The 23572-nt window shown below is 40.3% G+C and overlaps 1 protein-coding gene across 1 annotated transcript in view; it reads right to left on the bottom strand.

Moving 5' to 3' along the window:
* Positions 1–15041: 15041 nt before the first annotated feature.
* Positions 15042–23572, bottom strand: part of SamDC (S-adenosylmethionine decarboxylase) — a 42330-nt gene continuing 33799 nt past the window's right edge. The window contains exons 6-8 of the mRNA XM_019042842.2: positions 23004–23096; positions 21387–21542; positions 15042–20693 (exon numbers count right to left, since the gene is read on the bottom strand). Coding sequence (XP_018898387.2) covers positions 20556–20693; positions 21387–21542; positions 23004–23096 — 387 coding nt within the window. The 3' untranslated portion in view covers positions 15042–20555. The remainder of the gene's footprint in view (positions 20694–21386; positions 21543–23003; positions 23097–23572) is intronic.

Here is a 23572-nt window from a genome sequence, read left to right as displayed (position 1 = left end):
ACACCTCTTTGGCACTCATGGGCGTAGGAGGGGGTGGGGTTCCCAGGGGGGGCCTAGCGCCCCCCCCCCCCAGGAATTCTAGACGATAGGAAAAGTCTTCGTCAAGGATGATTGTCCCTCCTAATGTAGAGTATTAAATGAAAACACCGTGTTCATTCGGTTGGTATGTTCTAAAATTTTCATCATGAAAGCTTCAAAATGATTCCGAGGAGAGTTAAAATTTTATGAGATTTCCGGATTAATTGGATGCAGCAATTTGAGAGTAATTTGTGCTGAAAGTAAAAAAAAACGGAAAAATTCTGCAGTAAAGGATACATTCCTCCCCTAAGCACCAACTAGCGGGGCCGGATTTAGGGGGTGGCCACATGGGCCGCGGCCCATGGCGGCAAATTTAGGGGGTGGCAAATTTTGCAATTTTTATAAATGTAAGTATGAAAAAAAAATCGGATTCAGAAAAAAAATTACAAACGAGAAAAAGCGACAAAATCTCTCATTTCCTGAAAGTATAGCGTCTTTTTGTGATACAAGAGACAACACCTTAATTAGTTGAGTTAAGAGAGAAACCAAACACGCAATTTGGCCTGGAGCGGCGCGGCGCGGCGCAGAGAGCAATGATGACGAGGACTTAAGATGAAAAGGAGAAGCCCTCGGTGCGGCGCGGCGGTTGGCATGTAACACCTATTAGAGCCTATAGGACTGCATGGATACTTCACGCATTGCGTCAAATACGGTGCGGTCAGCGTGAAACGCATAGCGCCTACAAGGCTGCATGAATACTTCACGCATTGCGCCAAACGCAGTGCGGCCAGCGCGGCGCGGCGGCGGAAGTTAAAATTATGAAACCAATTTATGTTAGTTCTTTCATAATTTTTTCGTTCATTTCTTACAAATGGAAGGCTTCGACCACACAGAGAGAGGTTTACGGAACTTAAGTTTCGCGCAAAGTCCCTCGAACTTTTGCTAGTAGTGTTGACAGGGCTTTCGCAAAAAATGTTTCCGACACGAGTTAACGCGTGTTATGCACGTCTCCCTCTCCGGCACGTCCCCTTCATGTTTTTTTTTTTTTTTTTTTTTTTTTTTTTTTTTTTTTTTTTGATGTTTCAAAACGAATGAGAGGGGGCGGCAAAATACAGGCGGCCCATGGATGACAAGTAGGTAAATCCGGCCCTGCCAACTAGTTGCCCAGGAGAGGAAACATTTCTCCCCTTTGCATGCACCGACCAGTTGCTCAGACGAGAAAACATGTCGACGGTGTAAGTCGGCGATCACATAACTCAGTTTGCAACGTCGCAGACTTCCTGTCATACTTTAATTTTAAACGGAAATACTCAACGGCAATTCTTTAAAACTGCAGTGATTTTTCCTCTGTGCGAAGAAAATTCTGCATAAACTTCAAGGAGTGGTGTCAATTTTTTCTCCTTTAAAAAAATAACATAGAGGCGGAGATTTTTAGACACCGCAAACGAGATATGTGATTGTGAACTTACGCCGTCGATATATCCCTTAAACACCTACCTCCTCAATGTGAAGCAGAGACATGTTTTAATCAATGTCTAATCATGGACTGATTGCTGCTCGGTACCCACCTAGGTTTCTCCTATTGGCCGTCCATATACATATAGAGAAAACGAACGGCGTTTTTACTCTCTTCGCACAACTGGTATTCATTTGTAGCAATGCGCAATGGGACGCGCTGACGACGGCGCCTTGATGCAAATATTCAACCTTGACAGATGTCCGTATTGCATTCAAAAAATTGAAGGCGATTTGAATTCTTTCGCGCAGGCTGCAGCTAAGTTGATCAACGGATGCGTTGGTTGCAGCGCCTTAACGCAACTATTCAAACTTTACGGATGTCAGTTTCACATATGGATGGTCCTAGTGAGGAGCCAAGTATCTTAATTGAATTGGTGAGAACGAAAACGCACCAACTCGGTGCTCGAAAATGATCAGTTTTCATTCAAGGCAGTCAATTTTTAAAAAGGTCATCGGAGTTAGCGCTTCTGTTCCACCTTTGATCTTTAAATTGTCCTTACGTACTTGTCTTTCGGCACCAAAAATATTTGTCTTAGGTTAGCTTATTCAACCAGAGTGTATTGTGAGGGTGTGTGTGCGAGTGTGTGTGTGTCCCTTTGACGAGCCGCGGGTTGCCGCATCTGATCAATGAGTGGGAGAGAGATAGACGATAAAACGGCGGCGTTTCAAAGCCGAGTGTGCTCCTTTGACGTGCCGCATCTGAGCAATGAGTGCGAGAGAGAGAAAGGACAAAACAGCGTATGGACCAATCCAAGTTGAGCCTTAGTCCCCGTTTACGGCCGTTCTTTCCAGGGCTCATGGTCGGAAAGCACTCCGGTGTTTTTTCGGGGCACCCGGATTCGGGATGGCCACTACCACCGCGGACCAAATTACGAGGCCCAGCCTGTATTTTTGCGAGTGTGTGTGTGTCCCTTTGACGAGCCGCGGGTTGCCGCATCTGATCAATGAGTGGGAGAGAGATAGACGATAAAACGGCGGCGTTTCAAAGCCGAGTGTGCTCCTTTGACGTGCCGCATCTGAGCAATGAGTGCGAGAGAGAGAAAGGACAAAACAGCGTATGGACCAATCCAAGTTGAGCCTTAGTCCCCGTTTACGGCCGTTCTTTCCAGGGCTCATGGTCGGAAAGCACTCCGGTGTTTTTTCGGGGCACCCGGATTCGGGATGGCCACTACCACCGCGGACCAAATTACGAGGCCCAGCCTGTATTTTTGCGAGTGTGTGTGTGTCCCTTTGACGAGCCGCGGGTTGCCGCATCTGATCAATGAGTGGGAGAGAGATAGACGATAAACGGCGGCGTTTCAAAGCCGAGTGTGCTCCTTTGACGTGCCGCATCTGAGCAATGAGTGCGAGAGAGAGAAAGGACAAAACAGCGTATGGACCAATCCAAGTTGAGCCTTAGTCCCCGTTTACGGCCGTTCTTTCCAGGGCTCATGGTCGGAAAGCACTCCGGTGTTTTTTCGGGGCACCCGGATTCGGGATGGCCACTACCACCGCGGACCAAATTACGAGGCCCAGCCTGTATTTTTGCGAGTGTGTGTGTGTCCCTTTGACGAGCCGCGGGTTGCCGCATCTGATCAATGAGTGGGAGAGAGAGATAGACGATAATACGGCGGCGTTACTAAGCCGAGTGTGCTCCTTTGACGCGCCGCATCTGAGAAATGAGTGCGAGAGAGAGAAAGGACAAAACAGCGTATGGACCAATCCAAGTTGAGCCTTAGTCCCCGTTTACGGCCGTTCTTTCCAGGGCTCATGGTCGGAAAGCACTCCGGTGTTTTTTCGGGGCACCCGGATTCGGGATGGCCACTACCACCGCGGACCAAATTACGAGGCCCAGCCTGTATTTTTGCGAGTGTGTGTGTGTCCCTTTGACGAGCCGCGGGTTGCCGCATCTGATCAATGAGTGGGAGAGAGATAGACGATAAAACGGCGGCGTTTCAAAGCCGAGTGTGCTCCTTTGACGTGCCGCATCTGAGCAATGAGTGCGAGAGAGAGAAAGGACAAAACAGCGTATGGACCAATCCAAGTTGAGCCTTAGTCCCCGTTTACGGCCGTTCTTTCCAGGGCTCATGGTCGGAAAGCACTCCGGTGTTTTTTCGGGGCACCCGGATTCGGGATGGCCACTACCACCGCGGACCAAATTACGAGGCCCAGCCTGTATTTTTGCGAGTGTGTGTGTGTCCCTTTGACGAGCCGCGGGTTGCCGCATCTGATCAATGAGTGGGAGAGAGATAGACGATAAAACGGCGGCGTTTCAAAGCCGAGTGTGCTCCTTTGACGTGCCGCATCTGAGCAATGAGTGCGAGAGAGAGAAAGGACAAAACAGCGTATGGACCAATCCAAGTTGAGCCTTAGTCCCCGTTTACGGCCGTTCTTTCCAGGGCTCATGGTCGGAAAGCACTCCGGTGTTTTTTCGGGGCACCCGGATTCGGGATGGCCACTACCACCGCGGACCAAATTACGAGGCCCAGCCTGTATTTTTGCGAGTGTGTGTGTGTCCCTTTGACGAGCCGCGGGTTGCCGCATCTGATCAATGAGTGGGAGAGAGATAGACGATAAACCGGCGGCGTTTCAAAGCCGAGTGTGCTCCTTTGACGTGCCGCATCTGAGCAATGAGTGCGAGAGAGAGAAAGGACAAAACAGCGTATGGACCAATCCAAGTTGAGCCTTAGTCCCCGTTTACGGCCGTTCTTTCCAGGGCTCATGGTCGGAAAGCACTCCGGTGTTTTTTCGGGCACCCGGATTCGGGATGGCCACTACCACCGCGGACCAAATTACGAGGCCCAGCCTGTATTTTTGCGAGTGTGTGTGTGTCCCTTTGACGAGCCGCGGGTTGCCGCATCTGATCAATGAGTGGGAGAGAGATAGACGATAAAACGGCGGCGTTTCAAAGCCGAGTGTGCTCCTTTGACGTGCCGCATCTGAGCAATGAGTGCGAGAGAGAGAAAGGACAAAACAGCGTATGGACCAATCCAAGTTGAGCCTTAGTCCCCGTTTACGGCCGTTCTTTCCAGGGCTCATGGTCGGAAAGCACTCCGGTGTTTTTTCGGGGCACCCGGATTCGGGATGGCCACTACCACCGCGGACCAAATTACGAGGCCCAGCCTGTATTTTTGCGAGTGTGTGTGTGTCCCTTTGACGAGCCGCGGGTTGCCGCATCTGATCAATGAGTGGGAGAGAGATAGACGATAAAACGGCGGCGTTTCAAAGCCGAGTGTGCTCCTTTGACGTGCCGCATCTGAGCAATGAGTGCGAGAGAGAGAAAGGACAAAACAGCGTATGGACCAATCCAAGTTGAGCCTTAGTCCCCGTTTACGGCCGTTCTTTCCAGGGCTCATGGTCGAAAAGCAGTCCGGTGTTTTCTCGGGGCACCCGGATTCGGGATGGCCACTACCACCGCGGACCAAATTACGAGGCCCAGCCTTTTTTTTGTGTGTGTGTGAGGGTGTCTGTGTCTTGATTATTTTCAGATTTACGAGTTGGCGTGTTTTCGTTCTCATTGATTCAATCGCTATGTTTCAAAATTACCGGTCGTAATTTATCTTTTCAGGAGAAAGAGGCCAACTTTATGACTTGGAATACACACCAAATTTTTGGCTCACTGAGAGCAAAAATCACGCTGTCCGCAACTTGTCCGTCGATCGGTCCAGCTCCAGCTAGTAAGCGGCAAGTCAAAACGCCTTCAATTTTTTTAATGCAATACGGACATCCGTCGAGGTTGAATAGTTGTATCAAGGTGCCGTTGTCAACACGTCACAGGCACAGACCGCTGCAGACGAATACCAGTTGTGCGAAAAGTGTCGAAACGCCGATAGGTTTTTACATATTGCCGCCCAAATTGGAAGACCACGTATGTCTGTTTGTGACGTTGCAGACTTCCTGTCGAACTTGATTTTCCTTTTGGAAAACTAGTCGATGTATCACGAAAAACCTTCTTGTTTCTGGCAATTTTCGAGGATTTAAAAATTCAGAAAAAAAATTAAAATTCAGAAACTAAAATTTCAGAAGGCTCGAATAAATTTCACGATATTTGATTGAAATTTTATTTTGAAATAAATGTCACAATATTTGAAATTTGTTAATTTTTATCGGTATTATAAATTCAACCCTCGGAAGTCCGGAAAGCGTTTCAGATGGTCTTCCTGATGTGATACGGCAGTATTATGCTACCCCACTAAGATGCTTTTCACGGAAGGGGGACAAAAGGGAGTTTAGAGTGAAATTTAGCCCCAACGTAATCTCTGAACCAAATGAAAACATTTGCAACGCGTGAATGTTTTAGGCTTCTGTGAAAAATGTCAAAATCGAGAATCACTGTTTCGGGGCGTTTCTTAGCTTCCTGGATGCATCCTCAAGAGTTTCAAAAAATTTCGTACGATGTCATGAAATTTCAAGAAATATCATACCTGAAATTTTCCGCGAATAAATTTCATGAAATTTTCCATCTCCGGGGCTCCACTGAACTCGCGGAGCAATTTAAACCAGAAAATCTGAATTAGCGGATCATTTCCAAGGGGACCAGCTCGGTTTCAGCCCGGTCGGAGAACTATGGATTTTAACCCCGAAATTTGTACCCGCGTCGACTTTTCTCTATTTTGGACGAGGAAAAAAATTTCGAGAGTAGTGTCGAAACCTCCGATGTTCGAAGCGTAGAATCAATTGCGCATGGGCATGGTCCCGCAGCTCACTGGAGCTTCCTGAGCCTAGAAACGGTCAAAAACGCCGTTTTGCAAAAGTTCAGCGCTCGTGTGGACACGCGGGCTCGCCGAGCTTTTTGGACCAGAAAATTGGACTCAGCGGGTCATTTTCGAGGGGACTGGCTTGGTTTCAGCCTGGAATTTCAGTCCATGTTACCCTTACGCACAGCTAAACTTTGTGCTCAGGAAAACAGGAAATTAGAGTGCTTGCGATTTGTGCGTAGGCAACACAGACATCTCAAGAACACGAATAGTTGCATTCAGACCGAGGCGTTGAAAATTGAATTTTTTTTCTTTAATTTTTTCTTTTTGTGATGAGAAGGCGTGTCAAGTCGATGCATTTACATATCGTCGTTGTTGCTCGGATTTAGAACGGTTTCAGCGGTTGAGCACAGGGGAGAATTTCATGAGCGCCGCCGCCCGCGGTGCACTATGGTCCAAAACTCAAGAATAGGAAGAAATAAGTCGGATAATAACTGAAAGATCGCGAAAGTTTCGTGACAGATGTTTTTTGAGTAGCTAATTTCGAACTTGATGTCAAATTGCCTACATTTTAACACCCTGACCTCTAAATTGTGGACAAGTTTATGGCACGCTGCGGCGCGGCGCGCTGCCAGCTCGAAAAGCGTACTCCGTACTGACGCCTACAAACCTAGGTGGATACTTCAAGCATTGCGCAATGCGTGAAGTCGCCCGTTAGGTTCGTAGGCGCTAGTGCGCGTTGCGCGCTGCCAACACGCCGCGCCGCGGCTCTCCCGGCGGACGGGTGGGGACCGATTTCTTGCGGGGATAGCTCCCTGGCGGAGAAACTCGCGTGTCGTGTAATTTTTTTTTTTTGTTTTTCAATTTTCGACTTATAAAATTACACACTGTTCGTGTGAAGTAATTAGTGAACTCTCAACGCTAGATGAAGTGTAATAAATGAAAGGCGGGTCGTGCGCTATGCGCGCTGCGGACGGCGCAGAGTGGCTCATGAAGTTCTCCTCAGTGCTCTGTCGCGGTTTAAGTACTTACTCAAATTGAGAAAAGAAAATTAATAATAAACATAAAAATAAAATTGAGACTATTTATGCGGCGGCGATTACTCACTTGACCCATTTCGAAATCTTCTCTTTACTTTTGTTGGAAATATTAAAAAATCGTTTCTTATCAATTAATTAATCTTCCATATGAGGCAGCGTTACAAAATAGTGCAATATGCGGGACTGTTTTCGGAGAATCACGACCTATACTGATCGTCGCTGTTTTGGGAAAAGTTTTCTGGTATTTAAAAAATACCTGACTTTCCAGATACTTAGAAAATAAAAATCCCCAACTTTTCCCGGGCTTCTCATTGTATTTTTTCTTGGGGAGGGGGGAGTTTTTTGATAAAGATTCTTATTAAAAAAAATTCTAACAGCCGAGCGCATATTGATGAATTTTCGTCAGTCCCTATTTGCGGGATTGGCACCCGCAATTCCGCAAAGCCTTCGGGGAAATGTTTCTCGCAGATGATTTGAGGAAATTTGCACCATTTTGCAACGCTGCTACGATGATACACGACTCATCCGGATTTCTAGGATTTCATGGTAGCTATGTTTGTAAATGCAGCATGTAAAACCACCGGGCTGAATCTATCCGACTCATATCCGATTGCGCATAGAACAATACACACGGGCCTCCCGCCTTCCGCGTAACAAGAGGGTACCGCTAAACTAGTTCTAGAAACCGCCGCGCCACCACAGCGCCGCCTACCGTAAATAACACATCCGCCAACACCCGTTCACATTCTCCCCCTCAAATATTCGAATGTCCTCCCCTATTTCTTCCTCTAAACCTTCACCCTCACTATTTTCTACAAACAATACGTCAATCACCAAAAGCATGAAACCCGGGGAACGCCTCTTCCTAACCGAAAAGTCACCATCAGATAGGCTCTTCGTTCGATCAGCTCACTCCGGATCATCAAACTTCAAGAGTCCATAAAAAAAATTTGACGCCTACGATTTTGATGAAACTTTTTCTGAGCCCTCCCAGCATACCTAAGGATAGATTAAAATGAAAATCGTCGTGTAGAAAAGTTTCCTTCTACCGGAAAAGTCCCCATCAGATAGGCTCTTCGTTCGATCAGCTCACTCCGGATCATCAAACTTCAAGAGTCCATAAAAAAAATTTGACGCCTACGATTTTGATGAAACTTTTTCTGAGCCCTCCCAGCATACCTAAGGATAGATTAAAATGAAAATCGTCGTGTAGAAAAGTTTCCTTCTACCGGAAAAGTCCCCATCAGATAGGCTCTTCGTTCGATCAGCTCACTCCGGATCATCAAACTTCAAGAGTCCATAAAAAAAATTTGACGCCTACGATTTTGATGAAACTTTTTCTGGGCACTCCTAGCATACCTAAGGATAGATTAAAATGAAAATCGTCGTGTAGAAAAGTTTCCTTCTACCGGAAAAGTCCCCATCAGATAGGCTCTTCGTTCGATCAGTTCACTCCGGATCATCAAACTTCAAGAGTCCATAAAAAAAATTTGACGCCTACGATTTTGATGAAACTTTTTCTGAGCCCTCCCAGCATACCTAAGGATAGATTAAAATGAAAATCGTCGTGTAGAAAAGTTTCCTTCTACCGGAAAAGTCCCCATCAGATAGGCTCTTCGTTCGATCAGTTCACTCCGGATCATCAAACTTCAAGAGTCCATAAAAAAAATTTGACGCCTACGATTTTGATGAAACTTTTTCTGAGCCCTCCCAGCATACCTAAGGATAGATTAAAATGAAAATCGTCGTGTAGAAAAGTTTCCTTCTACCGGAAAAGTCCCCATCAGATAGGCTCTTCGTTCGATGAGTTCACTCCGGATCATCAAACTTCAAGAGTCCATAAAAAAAATTTGACGCCTACGATTTTGATGAAACTTTTTAGGGGCACTCCTAGCATACCTAAGGATAGATTAAAATGAAAATCGTCGTGTAGAAAAGTTTCCTTCTACCGGAAAAGTCCCCATCAGATAGGCTCTTCGTTCGATCAGCTCACTCCGGATCATCAAACTTCAAGAGTCCATAAAAAAAATTTGACGCCTACGATTTTGATGAAACTTTTTTGGGGCACTCCTAGCATACCTAAGGATAGATTAAAATGAAAATCGTCGTGTAGAAAAGTTTCCTTCTACCGGAAAAGTCCCCATCAGATAGGCTCTTCGTTCGATCAGTTCACTCCGGATCATCAAACTTCAAGAGTCCATAAAAAAAATTTGACGCCTACGATTTTGATGAAACTTTTTCTGAGCCCTCCCAGCATACCTAAGGATAGATTAAAATGAAAATCGTCGTGTAGAAAAGTTTCCTTCTACCGGAAAAGTCCCCATCAGATAGGCTCTTCGTTCGATCAGCTCACTCCGGATCATCAAACTTCAAGAGTCCATAAAAAAAATTTGACGCCTACGATTTTGATGAAACTTTTTAGGGGCACTCCTAGCATACCTAAGGATAGATTAAAATGAAAATCGTCGTGTAGAAAAGTTTCCTTCTACCGGAAAAGTCCCCATCAGATAGGCTCTTCGTTCGATCAGCTCACTCCGGATCATCAAACTTCAAGAGTCCATAAAAAAAATTTGACGCCTACGATTTTGATGAAACTTTTTTGGGGCACTCCTAGCATACCTAAGGATAGATTAAAATAAAAATCGTCGTGTAGAAAAGTTTCCTTCTACCGGAAAAGTCCCCATCAGATAGGCTCTTCGTTCGATCAGTTCACTCCGGATCATCAAACTTCAAGAGTCCATAAAAAAAATTTGACGCCTACGATTTTGATGAAACTTTTTCTGAGCCCTCCCAGCATACCTAAGGATAGATTAAAATGAAAATCGTCGTGTAGAAAAGTTTCCTTCTACCGGAAAAGTCCCCATCAGATAGGCTCTTCGTTCGATCAGTTCACTCCGGATCATCAAACTTCAAGAGTCCATAAAAAAAATTTGACGCCTACGATTTTGATGAAACTTTTTCTGAGCCCTCCCAGCATACCTAAGGATAGATTAAAATGAAAATCGTCGTGTAGAAAAGTTTCCTTCTACCGGAAAAGTCCCCATCAGATAGGCTCTTCGTTCGATCGAGTTCACTCCGGATCATCAAACTTCAAGAGTCCATAAAAAAAATTTGACGCCTACGATTTTGATGAAACTTTTTAGGGGTACTCCTAGCATACCTAAGGATAGATTAAAATGAAAATCGTCGTGTAGAAAAGTTTCCTTCTACCGGAAAAGTCCCCATCAGATAGGCTCTTCGTTCGATCAGCTCACTCCGGATCATCAAACTTCAAGAGTCCATAAAAAAAATTTGACGCCTACGATTTTGATGAAACTTTTTAGGGGCACTCCTAGCATACCTAAGGATAGATTAAAATGAAAATCGTCGTGTAGAAAAGTTTCCTTCTACCGGAAAAGTCCCCATCAGATAGGCTCTTCGTTCGATCAGTTCACTCCGGATCATCAAACTTCAAGAGTCCATAAAAAAAATTTGACGCCTACGATTTTGATGAAACTTTTTCTGAGCCCTCCCAGCATACCTAAGGATAGATTAAAATGAAAATCGTCGTGTAGAAAAGTTTCCTTCTACCGGAAAAGTCCCCATCAGATAGGCTCTTCGTTCATCGAGTTCACTCCGGATCATCAAACTTCAAGAGTCCATAAAAAAAATTTGACGCCTACGATTTTGATGAAACTTTTTTAGGGCACTCCTAGCATACCTAAGGATAGATTAAAATAAAAATCGTCGTGTAGAAAAGTTTCTTTCTACCGGAAAAGTCCCCATCAGATAGGCTCTTCGTTCGATCAGTTCACTCCGGATCATCAAACTTCAAGAGTCCATAAAAAAAATTTGACGCCTACGATTTTGATGAAACTTTTTCTGAGCCCTCCCAGCATACCTAAGGATAGATTAAAATGAAAATCGTCGTGTAGAAAAGTTTTCCTCTACCGGAAAAGTCCCCATCAGATAGGCTCTACGTTCGATCAGCTCACTCCCGATCATCAAACTTCAAGAGTCCATAAAAAAAATTTGACGCCTACGATTTTGATGAGACATTTTCCAGGGACTTACTGCATCCCTACGTATCCAATAATGTCAAAATTTTCGCGGCGAAAATTCCCTTCTCCCGGAAAAGCCCCCATCAGACCGGCTATTCGTTCGATGCATTCCCTGTTCACTTCGGATCGTCGATTTTCAAGAGCCGATAAAAAAAAATTGACGCGTACGATTGAGATGAGACATTTTCTAGGCACCCACTGCATCTCTAGGTCTTGGGATATTTCAAAATTTCCGTAGCGAAAATTCCTCCCTTCCCGGAAAAGTCCCCATCAGAATACCCTTCCGAACCCCGATTTCGCTCTCGATCGGTAGATTTCAAAAGCTCTAAAAAAATTTTTGAAACATACAAATTCAAAACATACAAAGGCGTCAAATTTTTTTTATGGACTCTTGAAGTTTGATGATCCGGAGTGAGCTGATCGAACGAAGAGCCTATCTGATGGGGACTTTTCCGGTAGAAGGAAACTTTTCTACACGACGATTTTCATTTTAATCTATCCTTAGGTATGCTGGGAGGGCTCAGAAAAAGTTTCATCAAAATCGTAGGCGTCAAATTTTTTTTATGGACTCTTGAAGTTTGATGATCCGGAGTGAACTGATCGAACGAAGAGCCTATCTGATGGGGACTTTTCCGGTAGAAGGAAACTTTTCTACACGACGATTTTTATTTTAATCTATCCTTAGGTATGCTAGGAGTGCCCCAAAAAAGTTTCATCAAAATCGTAGGCGTCAAATTTTTTTTATGGACTCTTGAAGTTTGATGATCCGGAGTGAGCTGATCGAACGAAGAGCCTATCTGATGGGGACTTTTCCGGTAGAAGGAAACTTTTCTACACGACGATTTTCATTTTAATCTATCCTTAGGTATGCTAGGAGGGCTCAGAAAAAGTTTCATCAAAATCGTAGGCGTCAAATTTTTTTTATGGACTCTTGAAGTTTGATGATCCGGAGTGAGCTGATCGAACGAAGAGCCTATCTGATGGGGACTTTTCCGGTAGAAGGAAACTTTTCTACACGACGATTTTCATTTTAATCTATCCTTAGGTATGCTGGGAGGGCTCAGAAAAAGTTTCATCAAAATCGTAGGCGTCAAATTTTTTTTATGGACTCTTGAAGTTTGATGATCCGGAGTGAGCTGATCGAACGAAGAGCCTATCTGATGGGGACTTTTCCGGTAGAAGGAAACTTTTCTACACGACGATTTTCATTTTAATCTATCCTTAGGTATGCTGGGAGGGCTCAGAAAAAGTTTCATCAAAATCGTAGGCGTCAAATTTTTTTTATGGACTCTTGAAGTTTGATGATCCGGAGTGAACTCATCGAACGAAGAGCCTATCTGATGGGGACTTTTCCGGTAGAAGGAAACTTTTCTACACGACGATTTTCATTTTAATCTATCCTTAGGTATGCTGGGAGGGCTCAGAAAAAGTTTCATCAAAATCGTAGGCGTCAAATTTTTTTTATGGACTCTTGAAGTTTGATGATCCGGAGTGAACTCATCGAACGAAGAGCCTATCTGATGGGGACTTTTCCGGTAGAAGGAAACTTTTCTACACGACGATTTTCATTTTAATCTATCCTTAGGTATGCTGGGAGGGCTCAGAAAAAGTTTCATCAAAATCGTAGGCGTCAAATTTTTTTTATGGACTCTTGAAGTTTGATGATCCGGAGTGAACTGATCGAACGAAGAGCCTATCTGATGGGGACTTTTCCGGTAGAAGGAAACTTTTCTACACGACGATTTTCATTTTAATCTATCCTTAGGTATGCTAGGAGTGCCCCAAAAAAGTTTCATCAAAATCGTAGGCGTCAAATTTTTTTTATGGACTCTTGAAGTTTGATGATCCGGAGTGAGCTGATCGAACGAAGAGCCTATCTGATGGGGACTTTTCCGGTAGAAGGAAACTTTTCTACACGACGATTTTCATTTTAATCTATCCTTAGGTATGCTGGGAGGGCTCAGAAAAAGTTTCATCAAAATCGTAGGCGTCAAATTTTTTTTATGGACTCTTGAAGTTTGATGATCCGGAGTGAGCTGATCGAACGAAGAGCCTATCTGATGGGGACTTTTCCGGTAGAAGGAAACTTTTCTACACGACGATTTTCATTTTAATCTATCCTTAGGTATGCTGGGAGGGCTCAGAAAAAGTTTCATCAAAATCGTAGGCGTCAAATTTTTTTTATGGACTCTTGAAGTTTGATGATCCGGAGTGAGCTGATCGAACGAAGAGCCTTTGTGATGGTGACTTTTCGCTTAGGAAGAGGCGTTCCCCGGGTTTTATGCTTTTGGTGATTGACGCATTGTTCGTAGAAAATAGTGAGGGTGAAGGTTTAGAGGAAGAAATAGGGGAGGACATTCGAATGTTTGAGGGGGAGAATGTGAACGGGTGTTGGCGGATGTGTTATTTACGGTAGGCGGCGCTGTGGTGGCGCGGCGGTTTCTAGAACTAGTTTAGCGGTACCCTCTTGTTACGCGGAAGGCGGGAGGCCCGTGTGTATTGTTCTATGCGCAATCGGATATGAGTCGGATAGATTCAGCCGGGTTGTTAAACCCTTGGGAACTAACAACCGCAGCCATACGTTGCGCTCAAGAAAACCAGAGCGCCTGCAATTTTTTGCGTATGCAACATTGACACCCTGAGGACACGAATAGTTGCATCCAGACGTAGGCATTGAAAAACCAGGGGAGCTTTCAATTTTTCTTCCCAAGTAGCAAAATGAAAATATTTTATGAAAAAAAAAAAAAAAAAAAAAAAAAAAAAAAATCAATGAAAAAAATTTGGAAAATAAAGAAAAAGTAGCTAGCATATGGGAAGTAGACAGAAAATTTAAAGTGAGTGTCACTATTTACCATAGAAAATAGGTATATATCCTGTCTACAAAATAGATCTTTTTTCCGTCTAGAAAATTGATAGGGCTATTTCCTTAAAAAAAATATCCAAAAACCTGATGGAAAATAGAGAAACAATGGATATTTTCTTTATCTATTAAATAGAAATTTAAAATTCAGAAAACAGATAGAAAAAAGACAGAATGTAGACAGCAAAATTGTATGTTTTCCTTGTATTTAGTGTCCAGAACATGGACAGAAAATAAAAGTTTTTAATAATTTTCTTACTTCTATTTGATACATCTATTTTCTTTCCATTTTATTTTTCTGTCTAGAAAATAGACAATTTCTAAATTAGTGCTAGATAGAAAATAGAACCCCATGCTACTTGGGTTGTGATAAGAAAATGCGTCACTCATTGCAGTCATAAATCGTTGTTGTTGCACGAAAATATGGCGCTGGGGGTGTTTAATAAATTGAAAAAAAAAAGAAGAAATGAATAACTAAATTAGTGAAACATTTATTCTGGACTTATTACACGCCAAATGCCCAGGAGCAAGACGCAAGCAAAGTTCTTTCATTCATAGACCACTGCCGAAACGGGTTTCATATGGCTTTTAGGATTAATGAATTTGATTTTTTAACTAAAAAGTAGGCAATATAATGCTTTTTGTGAGCTCATTTAAGATTACTGTTGACGTTTCAGTGAATATCTTCACACAATTTCAAGATAGAACGTTCGGTAGAGTTTTCTACTATGAAAATAAAATATGAGGAAATGGGTCAATGTATAATACAGTTAGATAATACCAACTCAGAACCATTAAATCAAAATTCAGTTTATCCTTGAAACAAAATTAGCATATTGACGAGTTGGAAGCAAAAGAGTGGATGGGAGAAATCATGCAACAAAAAATATTTCAATTTCAGAAGATTTTAATGAACTAAGGACATAATTACAATCGAATAATACAAAAATAAAATTTTGACAGGTCAAGTTCCGAACAGATATCAAGCAAATGAATTGGAGTAGTGGTAAAAAATAAAATTGGCAAGGATCTCAGGTTGATGCGTTTTGTTCCTTAACACAGTATAACTTATACTCAAAGGAGAGGGATTTTGAGAAAAATTCATGAGATAAGACAGTTCTTTTCAATGAATGAGACTAAAAGACTGCAGATTATACTTTTGTTTAAAAAGGTAACGATATTTATTATTTCCCAACTCCTGATTACGGTTATGAGTACATAAAATGTGAAATTCTTAAAGAGTACATTTTACTACCAAGAATCTTAAGTTTAATTTGAGAAAACGCCATTGAGTAGGTAGGTAAAAAACTTGACATCGTTCTACTGTTTTCCTGTGAGTAGTTTTTCCTCATTAGGAAAACTCTCTTCGAGGGAGCTCCAAAATTGAATTTGCTAGGTGACATGATGCATGATAGAACGTGACAATTATAATTACTCAGGATTTCTTAAGCGACTATGGTACAGTTCGTGACAAAAGGTCAGAATAAATTTGACAGCTCTTATCAAATAATGCTAGTCAAAAAACGTAGTATAACAAAAGAAGCGACTGAACTGAAAGAAGAGTTGTTATTTCTATGAGGACTTAAAATCAATACAAATTTCATAACACGAAGAACATTTTACAATATTGAATCATCTCTCTTAAAAGTCCCTTTGACAGGAGTCATGATGTTGTTGCAGAGCTATGCATCTTTTAACGGCTAGCAAAGTAAAGCTGACCCCGCAGTAAGAAATAACTTGTTGTTTTACAGACCTCATTCTAGAAAGAGCTTACACTCAGTGACTTTTCCTCATTGTCAGAGCCGTAAATGTTCAATTTATTTAAAAATCTGCTTCTCACCTTAGATTTATTAAAATAAAAACTGAAAGTCTTCAAAATTTTCACAAACATAAATTCATGATTTAGCTTGGTATTGAATATCAAGAAATGAAGAATGCTGAGCAGATGGGGTTCCGATATCGATGGCGGAAGTCCAAAATGACGTAAATCTATTCGAGAGTTTCAACATTTCCGCTCCTATTTTATTTTTTTGAAAAGGAACGAGCAAACTTAACAGTTTCAAAAGCAGAATTTTCTGCAGACAGAAAAGGAGAATCAAGAAAGTTTACAAGGAATTACGCTGACTAGTTTTCTGAATAAAAAGTAATTATGACAAGAGGTCTGCAGCTTTGCAACGGAGAAAAGTGGTTTTACACATCGGCCATTGATGTACTCTATCACCAATTTGACTGGGACATCAACTTCCATAAGAAAATAATTGAATGAAATGTGAATTTTTCTTTCTACCCTTTGGAAAAAATCTTTGATCAATTGTCTGTATGAGTGACAATTAATCATGATGACATAAGAACTAGATTTGAAAAACATCAAACAGATGAAATTTCAATTTTTCTGGGCGAAGAAATAATCACTTCACAATATTTTGGTTACAACAAGCAATGATTTGTACAAACTGAGCTTCTAAAAATGAGTATTCATTAGGAAAACTAAGAAACAAAATCAAGGAATTTCGACACAAATTCTAATCAGCTTCTAATTCTTTGATGACGTAGCTTAACATTGTACTTGAACCCAATTATTGTAGTAAATTAGGGGAAAAACCCCTCCCACTTTTTCTTCGTGAGTTGATGAGTCAAGTAAAAAATTGCAAGTGAATACAGATACAAAAAAGCAATTTGAGATAACGCTGATTTTAGAGTTGATGTTTTCACATAATAATCTTGATTCATGTTCTTTCCGAACTCTGTAAAACTTAAAGATTAAAAGTATTTCACAGAGAAGTTTTGTTAACATTCTATACTTTCCTGACTTACTGTCACTCATAGAATAATATATATGATAGGTGTTTTTGTAAAACTTATTTTCCTACAGCTCATTGTTTGGGGTCAAGATTTCCTTCAGGTATAAACCTCCTACTTAGGTATGACTGCTAGGTTGAAGGATCTCAATAAATATATTTAAAAATGTACAGTTTGAAGCTTTTAGAGAGGTTTGTATCAAGAGGTAGCGTGAATCTTGGGAAATTCATTATAATGGCAAATTTTACAATTATAGGCTCCAGTCCGATTTCAAAAATTTAACAGAAGTCATCAAAGAATTAAAAATGCCAACTTAGACCCGCATCATCCGATTCAACTTCAGCAAACTACTAGCTATTCACCTTTCAAATTCTCTGTCTGTTTTATTTGCAAAAAATGTTAAAATTATCACCCTGTAAAACAGAAGCACCAATCTAATTAAACGTAATTTGCAAACAAAAATTTTTTTTTTCTTCTCGCATTACATTGACTCTATTTTCTTCACAAAAAGAAACTAAGGAAGAAGAAAAAATATCTGTAAAAAAATAAGTGAAATTGTGATTTCAGGAATATGAGAAAAGGGTAAAAAATTGTATCACAGACAAATCATACACATAATTTCCCGTATACTACTAACAGAGATTTGCCTGGGAAGCAACACACACCAAATTTTGTATGCAAGATAGCACCTTGTTCCAACTTAAAGTTTAGGGCATTACGATAGGAGGAGGGTTTCATCTCCCTTTGACTAGGAGTGACGGAAAGAATTTTGAAAAAAGCAAACTGAGCAAATAAAAAATTAAATAAAAACAACAATGGTACAGTTTCATAAAGGAAAAGAAAAAATAAGACAAAATCATATGAATTGATAAAAATAGGTAAAAATAAAAAAAAGCATAAGAGCCATGTACTAGTATGTAGTAAAATATTTAAGTACGCCTGCGCTATTAAAAATGTAAACCTTGGTTGATAGTCTGATACAATTTTAAAAGTTACTTTTGCATAACTTGACCAATTTTAATTCCAATCATTTGATCTTAACATCAGTTTCAAACTTGAAATATATGTTGAGAATTCTTCTCTTCAAGCAGACACAGGGTGTCTAGTAAAGCTTTTGCTTTTAAGGGGCCATCCCTAAATTACGTAACAATCTGGGGAGGAGGGGAGGCCAAGGAGAACATTACATTATTTGGTTTTTAAGTGTTAAAAGATAGGGTCCTCCATCACAAAAGCGTTACAAGGGGGGGGGGGGGTGAAATGCCAAAAAAAGGGTTACGTAATTTAGGAACAAATAGGGTCCCTGACCCTTGAATTTTAAACATAAATTCTCCCTGACTTTCTTAGTTTTCTCGTTAAACCCGAGTTTCCACAATTTCCTCATTTCTTGATTCCCTGACTTTGAAATTTTTCAATTCCTAGACTTTCCCTAACCTTTGAACAAAACTTCTCCTTGGATTTTTTCCTGTTACTTATGCTGACTTCTCGAAATGCTGATAGAAATATTCCCTGACTTCCTGGGTTTTCCAGGACGTCGGAAACCCTGCTAGACACCCTGGACACTGCCAGTTCATATGATTTAATAAGGTTTGGAATAGATTTTAGGATTTTAAGAGCACAAGCTTTAAATGAGGAACTTTCAGGTAAGATTATACCTGTTATTCTAGGTCAACTCTGTCAAGAGCCACATTCACTGTAGACAAACGAACAATCCTTCACAAACATAGAAATTTCATTTAAATCTCATCAAGGACTTAAATGTAGAAGAAAAAACTAGAATAAATGCAATATGAATATGATTGTAGCATGTGGAAGAACAAAAACCTATGTACATATTATCGGTGAAAATTTGAGGAATAGCAAGAGGGATAAAAAAATCTTTTGATACCCAGGCTGATACTTGCACTTGTACTCAACAAAGTACAGAACATTTACAATGTCATTCATTAAAAGCAATGACTGGATTGAGAAGAAAGGTGGTCGAACTGCTAAGGACCAATTTAATGTTTCTAAAGTAACTCGTGCTTGTAAAATCTTCAAACTTCGTGTAAAATAAATTCGTTTCAAACTCTCATTCTTACCATACTAACAACTGCAAACTAGATCATAAGGCCCTAATTACATTATTTTTCCCCGCTATTTTTAGCAGCAATGACGGATCCACAATGCATATAACAATGATAATTTATGTTTCAAGAAATTATACAAATATTTTTTGAAAAATACAATAATTCATGTTTGTCTTTGATGACAATTTGACTGGTGATTTCTGTTAGGATACAGACAGCCTGGTTTTTTTTTTTTTGGGGGGGGGGGGGCTTTTTTTACACCATGACAATTTTTAGGCTCTTTATAAACCATGACAATTTTTAGGCTTTTTTAAACAAAGATAAAAATTGTTATCCTGATATAATTGTGGATTCTTACTAACAGCCTCCTGTTTTTCCAGGGAAGGTAATTGGACTCAAACTGCAGAGAAATAAATCTTTTACACTACAGAAACAATGGAAGGGGGAGGGGGGAGGGGTTGACAGTCCTAACAATAAAAACAAAATCTAATGAGAGACAGTAGAGTTGCAAAATAGTACACAGGATTCTAAGAAAATTGCAGAGGATTTGCATTTCGGTGTCTAGTGATTCTGAATTGAAATACACCAATATTATTCACAGTTCCTCTGTAGAATGGCCTCCTTACGATACTCATCACTGAGAATGAACTTTGTTCACAACAATAATATTAATACTTTTTAAACTATTGAGGCAATGAAAACACTTACAATGAAATTTGACAACAGAGGAAATGAATACCTTTCTATGCTTAAGTATTTTTTAACGTTTCTATAACTTTCTCAGTTGCAATAGAAAAAAAGTATTATACAAGCCCGGAGACAACTTCTGAACAATTTATCGCTACACGGTTATACATTATCAATACTTGACCAGCACTGCCTGCAAGCACGGCTTATCTAGGTGCCATACAATAGTAATGCAACATTGGGATTAATATAATATGATAAATCGTGAAAAGTTAGAGCAAGGTGTTGGAGCATCATGAAAAAAATAATGGTACTGCCTGAAAAACTGTTGTTGATTTTGGCTCTTGTTTCTGTGGAAGAATCTATTGAATGTTCTCCAGGCACTGAAGTGAAAAAAAATTAGCAACGGACATTCTGGAAGAGAGATTTACAATACCAAGAAACTAGACACCCAGCTGCAGACCTCAGATGCAATTTTCGTGTGCTACCGTGACGAATGAGCAAAGGAAAACACAAAGTGGACTCCTAGTGAGAAAAAAGAGTTGGTTCAAATGAACTGAATTTAAATTACATTCTATTTCCGTCTAAGGAAAATAAAACACATAGCACTAGATACGCAGATCGCAGGAAACTTAAGAGATTTTGTACTGCCACCAAGCAAAAACAAGATCGAAGCTCCCCGAAGATTGGGAACTTAGAATGAAGAGGAAAAAGCATAGAGTGAAAAGAGTTTTAAGATTGACGTGTCTTAAGAAGCGCGAATTAGAGCGAATACTAAGAAAATAGTCGCACAGTTTGAGGTTGTGAAGGCTCTGTACTTTCCTGTGCAAAAGACGAGCCCCTATTAAACCTCAGCTTGGGAATTTCGAGTAGAAAGTGTAGGTCAGATCATAGTTTTTCAGGCTACAAAATTCAATCTCCTGTTGCGACCACTTCCCAACCTCTTTCATGTACTTCATTTCGCGAATGCTTCCAAGGGCGGCTGATTTCTGAAAAAAAGAGGGAAATAACATTATTATACATCCTTTAGAGAGGACAATGCAACCATTGCAAAATTCGGGACAAACCTTGTATTCAAGGTTTTCCACGACAATGATCTTCATAAAGAACAGTGATCCTAGAGCATCTATTTGTTTTCTTTAAAACATTTTACGGCGCACTTCCTTTGATTGAATGTAAAAATAAATCTAAATGTGAACTATCCTTTTTCTCTGAAACTGGGCGAATAAACCAATAATGAGAACAACTGACACAGAAATTGTTGAGGAGACTGAACTTTAAGTCAGAGCTCACTACCAAAATTTACGAGGATTTATGCTATTCTCTTCTTGGTGAGTTAAAAATTATAAAAAACTAAATAGCCAGCACTTTGGTTTTAGACAAATAAATGGAAAGTACATAGTTGACAAAAACTAGCGTGGAAAGGAAGAATTTATTTAGGTATCACTTCCTCTTTCGTACGGAGAAAGACAGAAGATCAATGTTCCCTAATTAAAAGAAGCATTCTGATTTACAATGAACTGTATAGCATCTTATTGACTTGACCATAATTCCGTCTCAAGAAATTTGTTGACTTCTTGCTTGGTGTCCTTTTAAGTTTGTGACCAAATCTTGCTTTTATGCTAAAAAAATAACACAAGAGGGAGAAAAAGGACTTTATTACAGGTTACATTCGTACTTACTTTGCTTGCAAATACAGTACAAACGAACTGAGCTGGTTGAAAAGTCTCAAGAACAAGAGCTATAATCTCATTGTACGAAGCTTGCTGCACGTTGGTCTCGAAACTGACATAAGAAAAATCTGGCTCTGGAGTGATGTGGATAGTCATGTAATAACCCTAAACATAAAATAGACAGATTTGATGAGAAATAAAGTGCAAAAATCTTTGCTCATGGTAGCTCTCTAAAAGAGACCTAAAGAGGAGTAAGGGATATTTGAACTGCATTTTTCAATTAGGAACTGCAATTTCAGGCTCAGTTTAGGAACAACATATGTACCAATAGTTTACATGTGTGCATATGTATTTTTACAGATGAGCCAGATATTGTTAATTCCCAATTGCAAAATGTGGTTGATCCCTCAAGCTATAAACGCACAGGTCGTATGTTGGACACAGTCTGTTGGAGTTTTTCGCAAACGTGCTCTAAAAATTCAGATGAGCTTTTCCCTCTGTATTGAGATTTTCAGCTTCATGCTGAATTTTTATTGCATGCTGGCAAAAGTCTCCAACATGCTGTCTTAAATTAACTCTAACTAAGATATTTAATGTTTCTTGTTGTGTGAATTCAAACCTCCTGCTTATGAAAACACAATAATCTATGTACGTCAAATCTCACACTAAACTTAACTATGACAATCTCTGCGATATGAAAATCTGGCAACCTCAACCTTGACGCTTTGGCTCAGCTCTAAAAAATTGTTTCCACTGTGAGCAATACAGGGTGGGAAAAGAACAATGCCCAATTGAGAAGCCTGCCAAAACTGTTGGGAGGCGCGATTTGACTCACGTAGAGAATTGCGTTTCTTGTGACCCGGCAATTCAAAATTCCCGTAACCAATGTAAAATAAAAACATTAATATCTTAGTTAGGAGTTAATTTCAGTAATTTTCGATGCAAGAATTGTGTTCTTCGTGAAATTCTACTGATGAAACATGTATCAGAAAGCTTAAATTCGGACCTTGTCTAGTGGTCCATTGTGATGGCTGAAAACTATTATCATTAGATGCTAGTGCTATTTCTGTGTTCCATTAATTAAACCTAATGCATAATTAGTTTTACAGTTGACCTTCAGATAGCACTCTTACAACTTGGCATCTTGGGTAAGACTTTCCGCAGAAAATTCTGGTCACCATTAATGTTTTGACTCAGGATAACCATAAAAAAACAATAACTATTTGAAGGGCTTGTCTTTTTATTTGTTGAAATGAGGACTTTTGCTTTTGCTTTTGCTTTGGCTGAGAACAGTCCTAATGAATATTTCAAAGAGGGAAAATGTGTTCTATGACAATGTGACGGAACAGTGTTCCTACTACCTATTTTTTATTATTCAAACCAGATTCTGAGTATGTGCATTTTCGCTTCTATACTTTTTTAGTGCATGTCCAATTGAAGGCTGAGCTTTTCTCAGTTCACGATTCGATTTTATAACAAAATGTACTAAATTACACACACAAACTATTTTTTCGTAGGTGGAATCATTTTCCAAGCAAGGAAAATAAAATGTAAAATTTCCCTAGACTGAGGGCATTACTGATATGAAATAAAGTTTAAGCCAGCTTTGAAAATGTATCAACTTACATCTTTGGAAATTCCATTCATTGAATATCCACAGGGTTCGAACAGATACGCATCGATCTCCATATTTGGAATAATTTTATCAATTCCAGATTTCTGAAAAAATAAAAGGAAGAGGTAAATTATCAGTGCAGAACATCCTCTATACCTACGCCAGAAATCATATAATTCCAAGTTTCTACATTACTTGACCGTGAGTTTAAAAAGAAAACTTGATATAACTGAAAAGCAGCCATGCAGAAAAAGTTCAGGGTTTCATGACTCTTTTTAAGTAAATACATCAAATTTTTTCCTGTTTACGGCAAAACGGCAAAAGCAGAAAATGTGTGTAGATCTGTGAGCTCATGAAGAAATTTTTCAATGAGAAGCTTTGTTTCTTTTTGAAGCAATAAATGAGGAAGGAAAAAAAGCGCAGTGAGTTTTTAAATTTTTTCACTTGGCGCATACCTAATTTTGACGTTTCTCAGCTAAGAGGGAATTTTGAGGCTGAAATTGTGACTAATTGGTTTTGCAAAGAACATTTTGCACCCCTGATGCTTCCTTTGAATGCTCCGCAGAAACTGAGATAGTTC

The sequence above is a fragment of the Bemisia tabaci genome, chromosome 6 (assembly GCF_918797505.1).
Source record: "Bemisia tabaci chromosome 6, PGI_BMITA_v3".
NCBI classification, from domain to species: domain Eukaryota; kingdom Metazoa; phylum Arthropoda; class Insecta; order Hemiptera; family Aleyrodidae; genus Bemisia; species Bemisia tabaci.
The sequence above is the reverse complement of the archived record's forward strand: the minus strand, read 5'-3'. Positions and strand labels throughout refer to the sequence as shown.